This window comes from Pelobates fuscus, chromosome 1, assembly GCF_036172605.1.
Source record: "Pelobates fuscus isolate aPelFus1 chromosome 1, aPelFus1.pri, whole genome shotgun sequence".
In the NCBI taxonomy this organism is placed as follows: Eukaryota; Metazoa; Chordata; class Amphibia; order Anura; family Pelobatidae; genus Pelobates; species Pelobates fuscus.
Window position 1 is genome coordinate 279,476,995 of NC_086317.1, and position 18,401 is coordinate 279,495,395.

Below are 18,401 nucleotides of genomic sequence, written 5' to 3' on the forward strand. Positions count from 1 at the left end.
GCACGGACCTCTGAAAGGCCACCATTAAAATATGTAATGTTAATGATAGCATTACTTTTCTATGCCTGCTTCTCTACCAAGCAGTAGTTGTAGGTCTCACCATCTGAGTTTTTAATGTTAGGAGGTAGGTATGTCACATGTTGGTGTCTATTTTGCAGGATGTGGTCTTTTAGTACCTCTCAAAACTAGTACACATCAGTTGGATATTTATTAATATACAAAGGGACAGGATTCAAATGGTAACAAGCTGTCTGCAATACACATTTATGAACTGATATGTTGAACAGCCCTTTCTTATGGCGCGTGTAATGGGAAAGAAAAACATAGATTAGCACTGTGTCAGACAGCGATTTACTAAGAATCTGAAGTAATAGGATATCGGTGAGGGAAAAGCATAGGAAAGGACCAAAAAGAAACAAAATATTTGTCATGGTTAGAAGTAATTGCATGAAATTGTTATTCCAGTGTAAAGACTGGAGGACCTGAATCGACTTGGCCGTCCAATAAGTGGTGTGTTTGACTGTGACATCTGTATAGATTAATGTATATAAATATTGTGTATGAAGTAGGAAACTTTAAAAGGGTCTCTTTCTGTATACGTACACAAACAAACCTATCATGAAGTTTTTTTTTTTTTTCCAAGCTTTCATAGCCTTGCGTGAAAGCTTGAAATTCATATTGACATTTGAATTCTTGTTCACAGTGAAAAAGATCCCAGTGGCCTTTTACTATTACCAGATGGGGCCGTCTCTGCAGATTTTGAGATCAGCCAGGTCCTTTCAGTTATGGAAAAGCTTCTGTTGATGTCCTTAAGAGAGGTAAATGCAAATCGTTAAGTTAGAGATTTAGACCTCTACTGATATTCTAAACAACTGTTACATTCAAAATGGTATGTACTGGTGAACCGTAGGATGTATACCTAAAAGTAAATGTGTTGTACTTCTATAGATAGTAGCTACAATCAATAACATGGTGACTCTTTACTTTAGGGGTTGTGTGACACTCAAAAGCAAAATCTGAAATGTACTTGTCATTTTCTTACTTTTAGTAATTATGCTGTATCTTGTCTGTTTTCTGTTGCAGTGCAAATTGTTGGTGGTTGATACTTCCCAGGGCGAGTGTAGCTCAATCCTACATTCATTATTTTGGGCAGTACAAGGAAGCCTGTTATCATGGTGCTATTGTCAGTTAAAAGGAGATGATCATATTTCTCTGCAAAAGGCTAGGGATATGCTTGTGAAATGTAAGTATTTTTATTATTATTCATAAATGCAGATCATTCTAACATCATCTTCTAGAACTGTAAGATCACAAAATATTTGCTGTATGACAAACAAATGGTATATCTAGAGTTGTGTTAAATTTAAATTTAATTACTCATAGTAGCCAATGCAAATTTAAGTGACTTCTGCTTAACCCAGCCCCTTCCACATCCTCCCAAGGTACTTCCTTTTGAGCTATTATGCCCATATTGTTTCTTTACCTTGTCGTGGTGCTGTTTTTATGTCAGTAATTTTTCTACATTTGTCCAGTTTTTTATTAGATTAAAGGGACTTGGCAATTGAAATGGCACTTAGCTTAAACAAAAAGTCCCTATGTCATCTTAAATGGAACTAAAAACTAAGGAGACCTACAAAAAAAAATGAAATGGAGGAAAGCATTTAAAGCAAACCATGCAAAGTGACGTTTATATTTTTGCATTACAAGAAAGGAAGACTAATAAACCTGTTGCAGAAACATCCTATGGACAAAATATATCTGACACATCTTTACAAAGTATTTTCCGAGGCTTGGCAACAAGTAAAGTGCTCATAGGTTTTTCAGCTAGAGCTCGGATGATATATTGGAAAAATAATTTGCAAAATAGAATTGGAAAGGTCCAGCCACATTAAGATGGCTTCCAAATTTCTTTGTGATTAATCTGGAGAAAGTTCAACATTGGAAGCAAGATTTACAGTTCTGTCAAATGTAGGCAATGTTTCCTGGTCCACAGATGCACCTTCGAAGTATGCTGTATGTGACTTACCATTCAAACTAGGAAGACTCTTCTTCCCTGGATGAATAGTACAAACATATGGCAGAAGATAAAAAGGTTTTGCCTCATGAAGAAGAAGAAGAAGAAAAAAAAAAAAAAAGGTTCTTGTTTTGTTTATTCTAACAAATCCTGGAAATGGAGTCCTTATCAGAACAAATAGATTGCGTGGAGAGGGACTGAAACTCCTAGAGGGCTCAGTGTGCTTTCTGATGGCGGTTGGGAAACTTTCCTCTTCTATTGAAATGCACACAAAGCACGAACATCCTTCTTAAAATGCAATCTATCATTGCTGGGTGCAAGTATGATGCACATTAGCGCGTGGCTGGGAGGGAAGACCCTATATGTGTTTTTCCGCACTTACAACGTCCCTCTTGACTCCTGTCTCTTTGCTATTTCTAACTGGAGGGCTGCTCGCTTCCTTAAACTTAACCTGTCCAAAACAGAACTCCTGGTCTTTCCGTCCTGAAGTGTTGCTACTCCCTCTAAGTCAGCGGTGCTGTCTTCTGCTCTACCTCGCAAGCTTGCTGCTTAGGTGTCCTAGGCAGGCGATTTTTACAGCAATGTCACTGGTGACAGTGATGATACCTCTGTGTGCGTCCGCAGGGGCGATCCTGATCCTTAAGACAGACACTACAGATGACCATTTGCCTTCCTCTCTCACATTCATAGCCACCTTGTGGACAAAATCCAGCAAAGCCTCTGGATCAACTGTTTTCTGCGATTCCTAATATTTCTCCAGTGATGTCCAGCCTCTAGTGATGTCACTGTACAGTAGAGGTGCTGACCTGTTGGATAAGGGATTCCACTTAGGAGTGGGTATCTGTTGCTGCTCAGTCTCTACTTCTAACGACTTAACATCCCTAATCCATCGCCGCAAACCACCGATCTCTGTCTGCACTTCTGCAAGGTCCAGACTTCTCTCAGGTCTAGTAGTTGTTAATGTTCACTTTAGTAGAGGTATCCGCATCTGAATCGGTCCTCAGGTAAACACTTCCCAGTGGCCTGCAATGCCTGAGATCTCTCATCTTCTTGGAAAAGTCAGTTGCTTGAGCCATATGTCCTCCCAGATGCCATATTAAGTCCAGCATGAGATGGTGGCCTGTCAAAGTGCTGTCAAATATCAAAATGATTGGTGTCCTCTGAACGGAATTTTTTTTGTTTTCACCTCATCTCAGTAAGATTAGTTTTGCGATTTTCCATTTTAAAATCGTTACAAAAAGGTATGTTTTTTTTTCTGTGCATGGAGCAGCTGCTCAGTTAGCCACGCTCCCCAGGGATCTAGAATCTGAGTCAGTATAACAGATGTTTGTATTCATAACATTAGTGTGTTACTTTAAGAGTGCCATTGAAAACTAATCTATAAGTTTAAAATGTGGTAATATGACCTGCTAGACTTAAATACAGAACTTGACATTTTGCACAAAAGACTGGAAAGTGTTCCTCTTCTGGACTTTTGTGCAACCATTTTTTTTAGTGCACAGGTAAATACATAAAGCTGACATAGATATTTGAGAACAATAGTACACATAGAACAATAGTACAAATAACAAGATGATTCCCCTAGGACAGTGATGGCGAACCTATGGCATGCCGTGCCCTCTCTGTGGGCACGCGGCCACAGGTCCGCCATCACTGCAGAGTAGGCACCTGCCTGCCCGAAACGGCAGGCGCCTACTCTGCTTCCGTGTCGGGAGGCAGGGGAGGGATCTGTGATGCTGATCCCCTGTCCTCCCGCGCGATGCTGTGTGGAGCGTTGCCGAGCGTTACCATGGCAACGCTCCACACAGCATCGCACGGGAGGACAGGGGATCAGCATCACAGATCCCTCCCCCTGCCTCCCGACATGGAAGCACTGCCGGCCACCACCGGACCACCAGGGATGACGGTACCACCACCGGACCACCAGGGATGACGGTACCACCACCGGACCACCAGGGATGGCTGTGTCCCCTCCCCCCCCCCCTCCCTTCATTAAAGGTAAGAAGTAGGGGGGGGGGGGATACTGACACACAGCACCCCTACCCCCACAGCACCACCCCTAGCCCCACAGCACCCCCCCCCCCAGCAGCACCCTACCCCCTCACAGCACCCTTACCCCCCCCAGCACCACCCCTATCTCCCCAGCACCACCCATACCCCCCCCAGCACCACCCCTACCCCCCCAGCACCACCCCTACCCCCCCAGCACCACCCCTACCCCCCCAGCAGCCCCCTACCCCCCCCAGCACCACCCCTAGCCCCCCAGCATCCCCCTACCCCCCCCAGCACCACCCCTAGCCCCCCAGCATCCCCCTACCCCCCAGCAGCCCCCTACCCCCCCAGCAGTCCCCTACCCCCCAGCAGCCCCCTACCCCCCCCAGCAGCCCCCTACCCCCCCAACAGCACCCTACACCCACAGCAGCACCCTACCCCCACAGCAGCACCCTACCCCCACAGCAGCACCCTACCCCCCCAGCAGCACCCTACCCCCCCCAGCAGCACCCTACCCCCCCAGCAGCACCCTACCCCCCCCAGCAGCACCCTACCCCCCCCAGCAGCACCCTACCCCCCCCAGCAGCACCCTACCCCCCCCCCAGCAGCACCCTACCCCCCCCCCCCAGCAGCACCCCACCCCCCCCAGCAGCACCCCACCCCCCCCAGCAGCACCCCACCCCCCCCAGCAGCACCCTACCCCCCCCAGAAGTACCCCTACCACCCCAGCAACAGTACCCCTACCCCCCCAGAAGTACCCCTACCCCCCAGCAGTACCCCTACCCCCCAGCAGTACCCCTACCACCCCCAGCAGTACCCCTACCCCCCCCAGCAGTACCCCTACCCCCCAGCAGTACCCCTACCACCCCCAGCAGTACCCCTACCACCCCCAGCAGTACCCCTACCACCCCCAGCAGTACCCCTACCCCCCCTCAGCAGTACCCCTACCCCCCCTCAGCAGTACCCCTACCCCCCCTCAGCAGTACCCCTACCCCCCCTCAGCAGTACCCCTACCCCCCCTCAGCAGTACCCCTACCCCCCCTCAGCAGTACCCCTACCCCCCTCAGCAGTACCCCTACCCCCCCTCAGCAGTACCCCTACCCCCCCTCAGCAGTACCCCTACCCCCCCTCAGCAGTACCCCTACCCCCCCTCAGCAGTACCCCTACCCCCTCAGCAGTATCCCTACCCCCCCACACACACAGCACCCCTACCCCCCACAGCAGTACCCATACCCCACCAGCAGTATCCCTACCCCCCACACAGTACCCCTACCCCCCCAGCAGTACCCCTACCCCCCCCACAGCACCCGTCTCACACACACACACACAGCACCCCCCTCACACACACAGCACCCCCCCCCCACACACACACACACACAGCACCCCCCCCACACACACAGCACCCCCCCACACAGCACCCCTCATACACACACACACAGCACCCATCATACACACACAGCACCCCTCATACACACACACACAGCACCCCTCATACACACACACACAGCACCCCTCATACACACACACAGCACCCCTCATACACACACACACGCAACCCCCCCCCCCCCACCCACACACGCACCCCCCCCCCCCCCCACACACACGCAATTGCCGTGTTGGCACTTTAAGGAAAAAAAAGTTGGCATGTATTGCGGTTTGGGCACTCGGGCTCAAAAAGGTTCGCCATCACTGCCTTAGGAGGACCCCACATTGGCGAAAAAGTTATGAAAAGGGGAGAAATGACAAGCATGGCATAAAGACCCCTACCCCCCCCAGCAGCCCCCTACCCCCCCCAGCAGCCCCCTACCCCCCCAGCAGCACCCTACCCCCCCAGCAGCACCCTACCCCCCCAGCAGCACCCTACCCCCACAGCAGCACCCTACCCCCACAGCAGCACCCTACCCCCCCCCAGCAGCACCCTACCCCCCCAGCAGCACCCTACCCCCCCAGCAGCACCCTACCCCCCCCAGCAGCACCCTACCCCCCCAGCAGCACCCTACCCCCCCAGCAGCACCCCACCCCCCCAGCAGCACCCCACCCCCCCAGCAGCACCCCACCCCCCCCAGCAGCACCCCACCCCCCCCAGCAGCACCCTACCCCCCCAGAAGTACCCCTACCACCCCAGCAACAGTACCCCTACCCCCCCAGCAGTACCCCTACCCCCCAGCAGTACCCCTACCCCCCAGCAGTACCCCTACCCCCCAGCAGTACCCCTACCCCCCCCAGCAGTACCCCTACCCCCCCCAGCAGTACCCCTACCACCCCCAGCAGTACCCCTACCCCCCCTCAGCAGTACCCCTACCCCCCCTCAGCAGTACCCCTACCCCCCCTCAGCAGTACCCCTACCCCCCCTCAGCAGTACCCCTACCCCCCCTCAGCAGTACCCCTACCCCCCCTCAGCAGTACCCCTACCCCCCCCCCAGCAGTATCCCTACCCCCCCACACACACAGCACCCCTTCCCCCCACACACAGTACCCCTACCCCCCACAGCAGTACCCATACCCCACCAGCAGTATCCCTACCCCCCACACAGTACCCCTACCCCCCCAGCAGTACCCCTACCCCCCCACAGCACTCGTCTCACACACACACACAGCACCCCCCTCACACACACAGCACCCCCCCACACACACACACACACAGCACCCCCCCACACAGCACCCCTCATACACACACACACAGCACCCCTCATACACACACACACAGCACCCCTCATACACACACACACAGCACCCCTCATACACACACACACAGCACCCCTCATACACACACACACAGCACCCCTCATACACACACACACAGCACCCCTCATACACACACACACAGCACTCCTCATACACACACACGCACCCCCCCCACCCACACACGCACACACACACACGCACCCCCCCCCCCCCACACACACACGCAATTGCCGTGTTGGCACTTTAAGGAAAAAAAAGTTGGCATGTATTGCGGTTTGGGCACTCGGGCTCAAAAAGGTTCGCCATCACTGCCTTAGGAGGACCCCACATTGGCGAAAAAGTTATGAAAAGGGGAGAAATGACAAGCATGGCATAAAGAGCATCCCGATCTACCAGCCACCTTGTGTTTTCTACCAGTATACCTTTTAAATCAGGGTAGCCTCCCATGGGTTCACCCCCACTGGTTCAAAGGGGGTTACAGGGCACCTGCTCAATGCAGATGTTTGCTAGGCATCTCCGGACTTGAAGATCGGCCACCTCTCCAATTCAGTGCGCACTAGGCCGCATGCTCTAGTAAGTGCAGAAAGAAGGCTCTTGTTGAGTCATGGGCTGCTGCACTGAGTGGTAACTAGATAAAGGGTTTGGTAAGTAGCTGGGCGTAATGCTATTTCTAGCTGTATGAGACTCAAAAGAGCATTTGTTATCAAGATTAGAGAGGAGCTCGAACAAGACACGTCTCTCCTCCGTGACAGTCAGGCCCTGCAACCGTGTGCAATCATTTGTATGCCTACAAAACATTTTCAGCTGAAATAAGTTTGGTCTTGTATTTTTATATTTGGTCATTTATGAAAACATTATTGTAAAGTTCTTAAATGATCTGTTTGTTAGTATGGAGCTTTGCAAATTCGATTGTTTAAGAGAATTATTTTATATAAGTTATTTATAGATATTATTAGAAATACAGCAAAGATGCCCTGGTCATCAAAACAAGTTTGCAGTGCTTAAATTTAACAATGCCTGAGCATGAAGGGTTTTCTAAAATAATGTATACAATTTTTTTTATTTATTTTTTTTCTAGCCCAATGTTAAGTGTGATGTGGACTTTTCTCTGGTAATAATATTTTCAACTTATCTCAATCTCTCTAGATGTTGATATCTTTCTATCATACACCCGAGATATTTTGGAGCCTCTGTTGCATCAGTGCAATAGAAAGGAGGTCATTGAGAAACTGAGCACCTCTGTGTTTGCCATGGCAACGCGTCAACTGGTAAGATGGGTAAAAAGAAGAGGTTTCCATTTATTTAATGTTCTTTTAAGATTTTCATTTACATTTACCATCACTTTCCTTTTACAGATGACATTCATGCTTGAGTTTTGTGCTCTTGACATCCCACATGGGTTTCTGCTCCAGATTTTCAGCACTCTTCCAGCCCTCCTAAAACATCTATGTGGAGATCCTGCAGAGAGTTCCAACAAGGTAGCTAATTTCTGGGATTATTTTTACATTTATTGTGTTATGAGACTTTTTATGTTCAAGAAATATGTTTGTGTATAAATTCCATACAAAGATAACACCTAAACAGGAGTGCACTCCAGTAAAATGAATGCTTGTAGGGGAGGCTAAACATAAAGCTATCCTAAATCACAAAGTAGCACACTCAAAAGAAAAATACAACACCTTTATTACATATATACATTCAAGCTAAATAAATCAGAAAGGCATTATTGGAAAATATCCCCCAAAAAATAAAAAAATAAAAATAAAAAAAAGACAGGGTTGGCATACACTTGGCATAATAATAAATAACAGACTAAAAAAAAAAATCAATATATAGCAAAAAGTAATAAGACAGACAAAGGACTAAGAATACATAAGCAAAAAAAAAAGGACTTTTTTTTTAATAAATTCCATATTACCAGTATGCAAATAAAATACAGAGCAAACAAATGAGAAAAAAAAATATATAAAAAAAAAATGAATATAAGTATATGTAGTTGAAAGAAAAGGGACATACTATAGGTCACAACGTTTCGGCACAAAGCCGTTGTCAAGGACTCTATAAATTTCAACAGATAACAATGCAGGGTTAGGTATAAATAGTAAATTGATTTTGAATTTACTTGATTCTGTAACACATCGAAGATTCATTTATTTGCATTTGATAGTCTTTGATATTGGTATGGTGACTATATTTATCCTTTTAATATTGGGTAGGAAGAAATGGATACTTGGAACCAGGCTCAGATGCCTGTGGCACTCCAGACATGGAATATGGAATCTCCACATAATTATGAGAACAATTGTCGAGACAAAACAGTTTTTCTCTGTCCAGGGGCAATCAGCTTTGAGGTGGAGTTTGATGAAAAGTGTGAAACAGAAAAGAGGTAATATAAAGCTTGTTATAATTCCTTAGAAGTAGCAGTGTATACAGTGATGGTGTTCATATTAAGGCTGGAATTTTACCTTGTCTAACATATTCTGAAATACTTTATTTGTCTAGGTATGATTATTTGGAGTTCACAGATGCTCGAGGTGGCAAAGTTCGCTATGATCATAAAGTTGACACTGAGAAATGGCCAAAGGTAAGTACAAAACAATTGCATTGCTAACAAAAAAAATGATCACACTAGCTTTTCACTGTAAACGTTTGATAAACTGTTTACTCTCCATTTTGATTCCCTACAGAAAGTTACATTTAAAGCTGGACCACAACTGCAATTTGAGTTCTTTTCAGACAGCAGCAATAATGAATGGGGCTACAAGTTCACGGTCACAGCTTATGGCTTACCAGATATTGCCCTCTCATGGGGTTCAGATATACAGCTCCTTGTAGCTAGATTGATGGGGCGCTTGGCATCCAGGTGTATGGCATTAAAATCCACATGTGGTAAGATTTATTTGTAGCTACATTTAAATTCTTCTTTAATTGATATTATTCCTGCAGTATCATATTCCTTTAGTTTCATATTCTGGGGCATGTCCCTTTCTAAGGAAATTTTGTTAAGATTCAATAATTGAAAGATTAAATATTGTGAGGGTGGGGGGTGAGAAGGGAATCCACTAAGCATAACTTATTATTTTTATTATTATTTGACAATCTTTATTTTAAGTGTAATTTTTTCACATAAATTAGGTAAGTCAGAAGTATTATTAAATTATGCTCATACATATTGGTTGTTGACATGGCAAAAAGAAGCATATACATAGGACTACATTATACGTGGTTGCACTTGCATTGTACATAGAGAATAAAACCTTTGATACGGCCATACAGCTTTTAGAACTAGGGGAGTGTATGCACCCATGACTCCCAATACAAAATGAGTGGGGCTGGAACTATGAAGATGAAAATAGGGCGATGGGAAGAGAGGCTAGGTGAAAAACAAATATGAGGGGAATGAAGGCAAATGCGATCTCTCCCTGTCCAACCCAGCACCCCCACTGTCTCCGCATTGTTTCAAGAACACCATATGATTGAGTGTGGGGAGACATCTGGTGGGTCTGCAGGTATCTGATCAGGAGTAGCACCTCCAGCAGGACCAACGAGTTCTACCGCCAGATCTGCAAGGCCACTAAGACACACGGGCATGTCTCAGCGTCTAGGTGCCCAGTCTGGAGGCGTAATCCAACCAAGGCATCCAGGTCAACGTGCACTTTTTAGGATTGCCTCTGAGCACAGAGCTCAGGGACTCCATATTATGAATCTCCTCAACCCTGGCAACCCATTACTGGATGGATGGTGCACCTGTCTGCTTCCCCATCAAATCAGGCCGAATAGCAGGAGGAAGTTGTCTTGATACAGTAACTTGGGGTCTGAGATGAGCCAAATGGCTAAATACGGCGGTTTATGTTCACACCAAGAGAATGGGAATTACAACTTCAAATGTTCCACCGTACCAAGAGGCAATGAGATTTTAGCATTACTAATATTATTGGCATTTATATAGCACCAACTTTAGGGATGCACCGAAATTAAAATTCTGGGCTGAAACGGAAAATTCAGGATGCCCTTGTCCGAAACCGAAAAGGACTTTTTTCACCAAATTATATTAAAATTGTTTTTTTTCTATAATTGTATTAATATTGGACTTTTTAATGAATCTAATATGAAAAACTTCCCTTCTTCTTTCTCTTTTAGCGGTCCCCCCTTCCCCATACCTTAGTGTCCCCCCCTTAATGTTCCTCTCCCCTCCCTCTTTTTTAGCGTTCTTTTCCCCCTCATCCCCTGTCCTATAGTATTCTTCCCCCTCCATCCCTGTCCCATAGTGGTTTGCCCCCCCCATCCCCGGTCCCATAGTGTTTTTCTCCACCCTCCCCAGTCCCATAGTGTTCTTTCTCCCCCTCTCCCCGGTCCCATAGTGTTCTTTCCCCCTCGCCCTGTCCCTTAGTTTAAATTGAGTTTCTGTAAGGTTTAGGCAGTGTATATATTTATTTAGCTTGTTTAAAGGAGCACTATAGTGTCTGGAAAACAAACTCTTTCTCTTGGCAATATAGGGTCATTAGGTCCTTTCCCCACCCTCATGGCCCCCCTCCTTCCAGGGTGGATGGGTTAAAACCCCTTCAACCACTTTCCTTTTCCCAGCGCCGGGCTCCCTCTGTGCTGGGGAACTCTAGGTATACCTAGGTATTTTTATTACCGTGTTTTATGACTGTCAACAAATAATGTCTTGTTCTTTTCTAGAGTTGGGACCTTTTGCAGAACTACCCCCAGCAAAGGTGGCATCTGTTGTTTCATCTCCGCTATGGAAACCAGTGTTCAGACATCAAATGTGCACAGACAGTGATTTTGAAACAAAACTACCTTCCCATCACCAAAGAACCGTAGAGGTAGTTTTATTTTTCTGTCTAACATTTTTCTGATAACCCATGGAGATTTATTACTAAATAAATTTATATACGAAATAAGTGTTCCTTCCCTACTATTTAAACATATTTTAATTACTAATTTGTTCCTGGTTAATCATACTGTAAAAACATTTATGTCTATCTGATGAGATTATGAATTTCTGAAGATAGATCCATATGTTTTATTTCTGATGCTAAATAGTGATCCAGGATTTTGCCAATATGCCTTCCGTTCCACCTGCTGTTATGAATGGAAGTCTAAGTGCAAATACCATTATTTATTTAACTATTAAATGCAAAAACACTTATGAGAAATAATTTAATCCGTTTCCCAAATTAATTATCTTCAGGCAGAATTCAAGAAGAATGTATATAAACAGAATGCACCTATAAATCTAAAGCCTTTTAAAAAAGGATTATAATGCATTGATGTGGTTAAAATAAAGCTGCTCGATGCAGTATAACAACCACAGTTTGATGTAGAGTGTATGCATTATCCCTGTCCATTTCGTCCACCCTAGATGATATTGAATAAAAGCCTGGAGCTAACTGGCCACAAAACTCCCACTCTAGTCCAGTTTGCATGAAATTCTGTGTTCTCTCTGTACCCAGGATAGGTGTGTTCCATGGATGCAGGGACACGCCTTTGTATATACCAATCCATTTGTAAATGGTTTGATATTAAAGGGTTACTCCAAGCACAATGACTGCTTCATTGATTTTGAAGGGGTCGCAGTTATGGGATTCTGTATACGGAAATTAACCCCCCCCCCCCCCCCCACTTTTTTATAAATGGGGAACTACTGATTGGCGTAGAGCATCAGCTGACCTATAAATGCCAATCGGCAGCAGGGCATGACTTCTGGATCAGAATTGAAGGAACCGTTTGAAAATGGTTTAACCTCTAAAGGAAGCACCAGGGGGCTCCTGGCACCATAACCACTGAATTTCAATGAAGTTATGGTGCCCAGTATGTTCCTTTAAGTACACATGTTTAAAGAACAGTGTATTTTTCTCCAATGTATTAATTTTCATGGAGAACACATGACTCCTGTGAAACCTATTCCTATTACTCACCTTTGAAATATAGAGAATTATTTGCCTATTTGTAGGCAGTATAGAATTGATATCAAAATACAGTTTAAACCTTTGATTTCCCTAAAACATATTTTCTCTACTCAGTTGCCAAACTTATTTGTATGCATCTAGTATTTTAATTTGTGTAATGAAAAATATTATTTCCATAAGACTGTTAACGCAGTTTCCCTAGTTAAATTTAATTTTTTTTATTTTTTTTTAAATCAGGCCTATTTTGAGAAGTTTGTTTGAAATATCAGTTTAGTAAATAGAGCCTATAGTGTTTATTTACAGACTGTTTTGAATTGTAAGTATGTCTACACAAACCTTGCTCAGCAATGCAGAAGGTTTAAAAGTGTAGCTTCTGCATGAATTAAACTTCTTGTTATATGATCTTGAGAATGAAGTGAAAGTATTGGATTCTAATTCTATGTAAATGCTCTTTTACATTATTATTTTATTTCCAGACTAAGAACGCTCATGCAGATGACTGTCGTAACTTTCTCCTTGACTTTGCAAACTCAGATCCTACCCAGGATTTCTGTGGCCCTAACTCTGAGCTTTTCAAAGGAATGGTGCCGGTGTTAAGGAAACGGCCAACAAAGAATGATATTGTGGGGGGTTCCTTGGTGGGAAGTTCCCTGGTGGATCAGGCTGTCAACTGCACGTTTGCTGCTCTGGTCTATCTTACTCCAGAACTATATGGGAAGATGCAAGCTTATGGTAAATACCTGTTACAATAATAATTTGTCAATCCGTAAACCAAAGAAATAAGATTTGAGTGTGTTTGAGTCACATTCTTTCCATGTCACAAGCTCAAATGGGATTTGTTTTTTTTAATTTGTCACCTATGAAATGTGTGTCCAGAATCCTATCAACAATATTCCCTAATTGTTTTATTTAGTTAAATGTGATGTATTTCCCCTGTGGGGGACTGGGCATTTCTATTAAATGGCTAGCAAACTATTTAGTGGTGATGCAAGACCCGCAGATAGAAAAAAGTTACAGTACCGTCACAATGCAAGCCTAATGTTTTTTTTTTTTTTATTATCATGAAATCAATCACTATTGGGTAGAAAAGGGGGGGGGGAGCAAGGCAGCTAGCTGATCAAAGTAATAAACATTGTTAACAATACAAATGAACAAAAGTCATTTGAACGGTTAGAGCTTTATACTGCATATGCAGATCATGTTTTTAAAACTCTGTACTGTAATGACATAATTCCTTTATATCGTACAACTCATGTTTTGTTTTACTTTTGTTTTATTTATTTTTTATGCAGTGCTCAGTGGGGGAAGTGTTGGTTTATGTGATGACTTTGTGCAAGTCTATTTGTTGGCAGATGGAATAAGGATATGGATGGTAAGAATTTATTTTGCCTTGGGTGGTGTGTGCGTGCATATGCCTCAATGTTAAGCATAGTGTGTAGGTTCCTGATACACATGGTTGTGTTTATATGCATATTGACTTTTTCCATCCCTTTGTAGTTTTAAATGTAAAAACAAATGAACAAATTTAGTTTACTGTTTAGGTAACAGTCATTCTAGATCCTGTAGTACACTATAGTAAATGAAGTACTGCCCATACCTTACATTTTTTTTTTTTTTTTAAATAAATTATTTCCCATCTTCCAGTTTGTTGGGATAAAAAATAAAAACCGTTTTAGCAGTAAATATTTTTAGTTAAGTATTATCTTTGTCATCTATACAATGTAGTATGTACCAAAACAGTGTGTTCTTTGCAGCTAGAAATGAAACAGAAATCCCTTCATACCAGTGGAAATGAGAAGCCTGGCGTGGAAGTAGTGGAAATAAACCCAGAGATGTTGGGTGAGTGTTTGAACAGAGCAGTGAAAAATAATATTTTAATATTCTTGCTACATTTTTTGACAAATAAGAAAAATAAATATGTCCACTCCTGAGCAACAAATGCTTCTGAAGTTATCTGTTTTCTCGTGTCAAACAGAAATATGAAAGCCAACAAAGAAAATATTTGACTGTCCAGAAAGTTTCACTAACTATTAAATTTTTGTTCCGTATTTGAGTTGTGTTGAACAGTGTTTCCTCTGGTTTTTTTGGCAGGGACACATACTCTGCACATGGCATTAAGTTAGAAACTCATTCTTCAATTTTATGAATACCTCGTTATCCATTTGCAATCTGTTATGTAACTGAAGTAATTCAATATACTCTTCCCAATATAATACAAAGTTCTGTTGAACAGGTTTTGACAGGAGCTCTACAGTAGCTAGTTTATTGGGGCAGTTGAATATGATTTGCCTACTCAAACCTTCAGGGACCCACTATAATAGTATTTTAGGATCCCGACCTAAGGATTTTGAACCACTTCTCTAGACTCAACATTGAAGCTAAAACAGACACTAGTACTTTTAAACGATATTTTAACAAGTGAAATGATTGTGCGAAGATTTGCATGATGTTTTAATTTCTGTGGTAGGTCAAATGTATATACAGATTTTAAGACACATTCACTGACACAAGCGGAAGTTAGTATGACCCAAATGAAGAGAAGATTATGTGATGTAGTGACCTAGTAAATCCGTTCCATATAAAAATTAGTTGCTTATAGAAGGTAGCAATGAATTACTGGCAGCACCCTGCATGTCCTAAATCATGGAGGCTTTTTGTTTAGGTTAAAATGTCATGTATTAAGATACCTAGGGCTCCCCTCTGCTGGAGCCATTTTTAGATTAATTACGTTAAGAGTAGCTGTACTGCAAGCAGCTCTTTAAATAGGCATTTATATGCCTATTAAAGTAATCGAGTTGTGAGCAGTGTTAAATACCTGTTCATACCACTAACCCCAGATATTGATACCTGGGGCCCCATTGATTTTTTTTAATGGCCCCACACTTCTTTTCTGCACCATTTAAATGCCTACTTAGAGATTGCAGTGTGAGCAGGGTTAAATCCCTGTGCACATCGCTAACCTTGGGTATCCATAGTTACCTTGGACTCCTGTTAGTCACCTGGGGCCATTTTTAGTTGCTCCAGACTAACCAATGAGTTCTGTGCAGTCAGTACTGCACAGAGCCATTTAACTCTTAATACCACGGCTAAGCACGCTTGCGCTCAACCCTGGTTTTTATGAGGTGCAGGTAGCTTTGTGTCCTTAACAGATATGGACCAGTGTTGGGCTTTGCAAATTTCACAGCACCATTTGTTGTTTATTATATACACTGTGTAATTCTGAAAACAGCCAGTAGATGGTGGCAACATACCACAGTGTACTGGGTTAAATAGTTAGATACAGTAAAACCCATTTTTAATACCAGAATTGATATATGCAGTGGGTTACCTTAGTGTTAGGGAAAAAGTAGAGTAGGGTTGCGGTGGGTGTAGTGCTGGCTTTAGGGTTTGTGTAAGGTATGGGTTAATGCTGGTTTAGGGTTAAATATAGTATAGAGTTGAATTTAAGGCTAGGGTTAGGGTAGGCGTACAGCTAATGTAAGCATTGGTTAAGGGTTATGGTTGGTATAGTGTTGGTGTGGGGGTTGGTATAGCGTTAGCATTAATTGTCAAACATTCATTTAAATCCTAAACATATTGGGCATTTAACAATCAGGACAGGTGTGGATCTATTTTTTTTTTTTTTTTTTTTTTTTTGTGCTTAGTTACAAACAAGATTCTGTTTCCACAACAGCAGGTACAAGCAAATGAAAAATACAGAGTAAACTATATTATGGCATTCAATAATGGCACAATTTTTTGTTAAGTAAACCTGATAAAACCAAGTATAGCCAGATCATAAAACAAAAGAAATTTAAATATACAAAATGAGTATCTAGCCAGTTAGTCTAGTAGGCAGGCAGAACCATAACTGTGGCAGGCTTAATTTATGGAGTATTGATTACATTATAGTAAAAACAAGATAACATCTACTAGTTTAACTGAAGAGGTAATCCTGGGAGGCTCCCGGTTGAGTGGTGTGAGAGGAAAGAATAATATGAAAGGCAAGTAACAATAGGTTATAAGAGGAGCAAAATATAATTGCATATATCAACTTGCGCCAGGTTAGTGTTCAGTCGATGATCAGGACATCATTATGGTGACTGTTTCACCTGACACACTATGGGTCGAACACAGTCCTGCAATATAGGAGCATTCTTCGGGCCCTCAAGCACATAAGGAAACAGGTGGCTCCATTAGTATGGTAGGGTCTGGGTTCCCCGCTGCTCCGCTGACACTCTGTTAGGTGTATCTATTTTAAGTTTTTTTTTTCTATTAAGTTGCACTCAATGTTTTTGCCAATGATATATGGCAGGTTGCTTCTGAAGTTCTGCCTGTGCATAACACTCAGAACGACATGCGGATGCGTATTAGGGACTTTAACTTGTGGCTTGGTGAATGGTGTTGGGAGCAAGGATTTGGCTTCATTTCTCATGGTAGCTCTGTTTGGAATGGAAATAAACTGTACAAAAAAGATGGTTTGCATCTTACTCAAAAGGGAACAAATGTTCTCAATGAGCAGTTCAGAGGTTTTGCTAGGATGTATTTAAACTAGGAGGGGGGCAAAAGGGTGATAAAACATCAATCCAATTGCCCCCCAAAACAAGAACAGAAGGTGCCTGTAGCGAGTGTGTTAAAAAATGATATGCTTAGTCATATCTACAAATGCTCGCAGTTTAGGGAATAAGATCCATGAACTTGTGGCAATAATGGCAACTGATAATGTAGATTTAATAGCTATTACTGAGACATAGTATAATGAGAAAATGACTGGGACATAGCAATACCAGGGTACTCTTTGTATAGAAAAAACAGGGAAGGCAAGAAAGGGGGAGGGGTGGCCCTGTATGTGAAAGATAGCATAAAATCTAGCATAATAAAAGTTAGTGAGGCGAACATAGTCTGTTTGTGTTACGTTAGAATTTGTTAATCACACAGTAACTCACGCAGGTGTGATTTATTGGTCACCAGGACAAATAGAAAAGTTAGATAATCTACTAGTTGAGGAAATGGCTAAAATGAAGGGGAAAGTTATCATCATCTTCCTGATGTGAACTGGAAAACCCAAATAGCTGCTTGTGCCAGGAGCACACATATTCTAAACTCCCTACTGGGATTGTCTCTGAAACAAGTCGTTGTGGAGCCAACTTGTAAGGAGGCCATACTAGATTTAGTGTTCACGAATGGAGATTTGGTATCCGATTTTACTGTAGGTTAAAGTTTAGGATCCAGTGATCATCAGTCAGTGTGGTTTAATATAAGAACAGTGACTGAGTCACACCACACAAAAGCTTTAGACTTTAGAAAAACAGACTTTTCTAAAATTAGAATATGTGTAAAGGAGGGGTCATCAGACCGGAGCAATTTAAACGGAGTCCAAGAGAAATGGGTTTATTTAAAAGTTGCACTACTGAAGGCATCAACAAATTGCATTAGGCTGGTCAGTAAAAGCACAAAATGTAAGAAACCACTGTGGTACTCCGCAGATGTGGCCAAAATAGTAAAAAAACAAACAGCATTTAATAATTTATAAAAAATAAATTAAAAAAAAAACAGAGTGAGGTAGTTAGACAGATCTGTAGGATTAGGCAAAAAGAGGCTAAGCAAGTTATAAGAGCTTCCAAATCACACACAGAAGAGAAAATAGCAGTCAGTAAAAAAAAAAAAGAGGGAGGGACTACTTTTTTTTTTTTGGATTCATAAATGAGAAAAGGGACGTAAAACAAGGATTAGTTATATTAAAAACAAAAGGAAGGTATGTAGTAGAGGATAAAGGTCTAGCTGACTGCCTCAATGAATATTTTTGTTCAGTATTT

At 43.0% G+C, this 18,401-nt stretch overlaps 1 protein-coding gene across 2 annotated transcripts in view; it reads left to right on the forward strand.

Annotated features, from left to right (window-relative positions):
• ZZEF1 (zinc finger ZZ-type and EF-hand domain containing 1) overlaps nucleotides 1-18,401 on the forward strand; it is a 130,672-nt gene that overhangs the window by 56,716 nt on the left and 55,555 nt on the right. For both annotated transcript variants that reach the window (XM_063457428.1, XM_063457429.1), the window contains exons 18-28: nucleotides 704-818; nucleotides 1,084-1,243; nucleotides 7,838-7,959; nucleotides 8,047-8,169; nucleotides 8,908-9,077; nucleotides 9,194-9,275; nucleotides 9,379-9,580; nucleotides 11,375-11,520; nucleotides 13,083-13,338; nucleotides 13,899-13,978; nucleotides 14,361-14,445. In XM_063457428.1, the coding sequence (XP_063313498.1) occupies nucleotides 704-818; nucleotides 1,084-1,243; nucleotides 7,838-7,959; nucleotides 8,047-8,169; nucleotides 8,908-9,077; nucleotides 9,194-9,275; nucleotides 9,379-9,580; nucleotides 11,375-11,520; nucleotides 13,083-13,338; nucleotides 13,899-13,978; nucleotides 14,361-14,445 (1,541 nt within the window). The remainder of the gene's footprint in view (nucleotides 1-703; nucleotides 819-1,083; nucleotides 1,244-7,837; nucleotides 7,960-8,046; nucleotides 8,170-8,907; nucleotides 9,078-9,193; nucleotides 9,276-9,378; nucleotides 9,581-11,374; nucleotides 11,521-13,082; nucleotides 13,339-13,898; nucleotides 13,979-14,360; nucleotides 14,446-18,401) is intronic.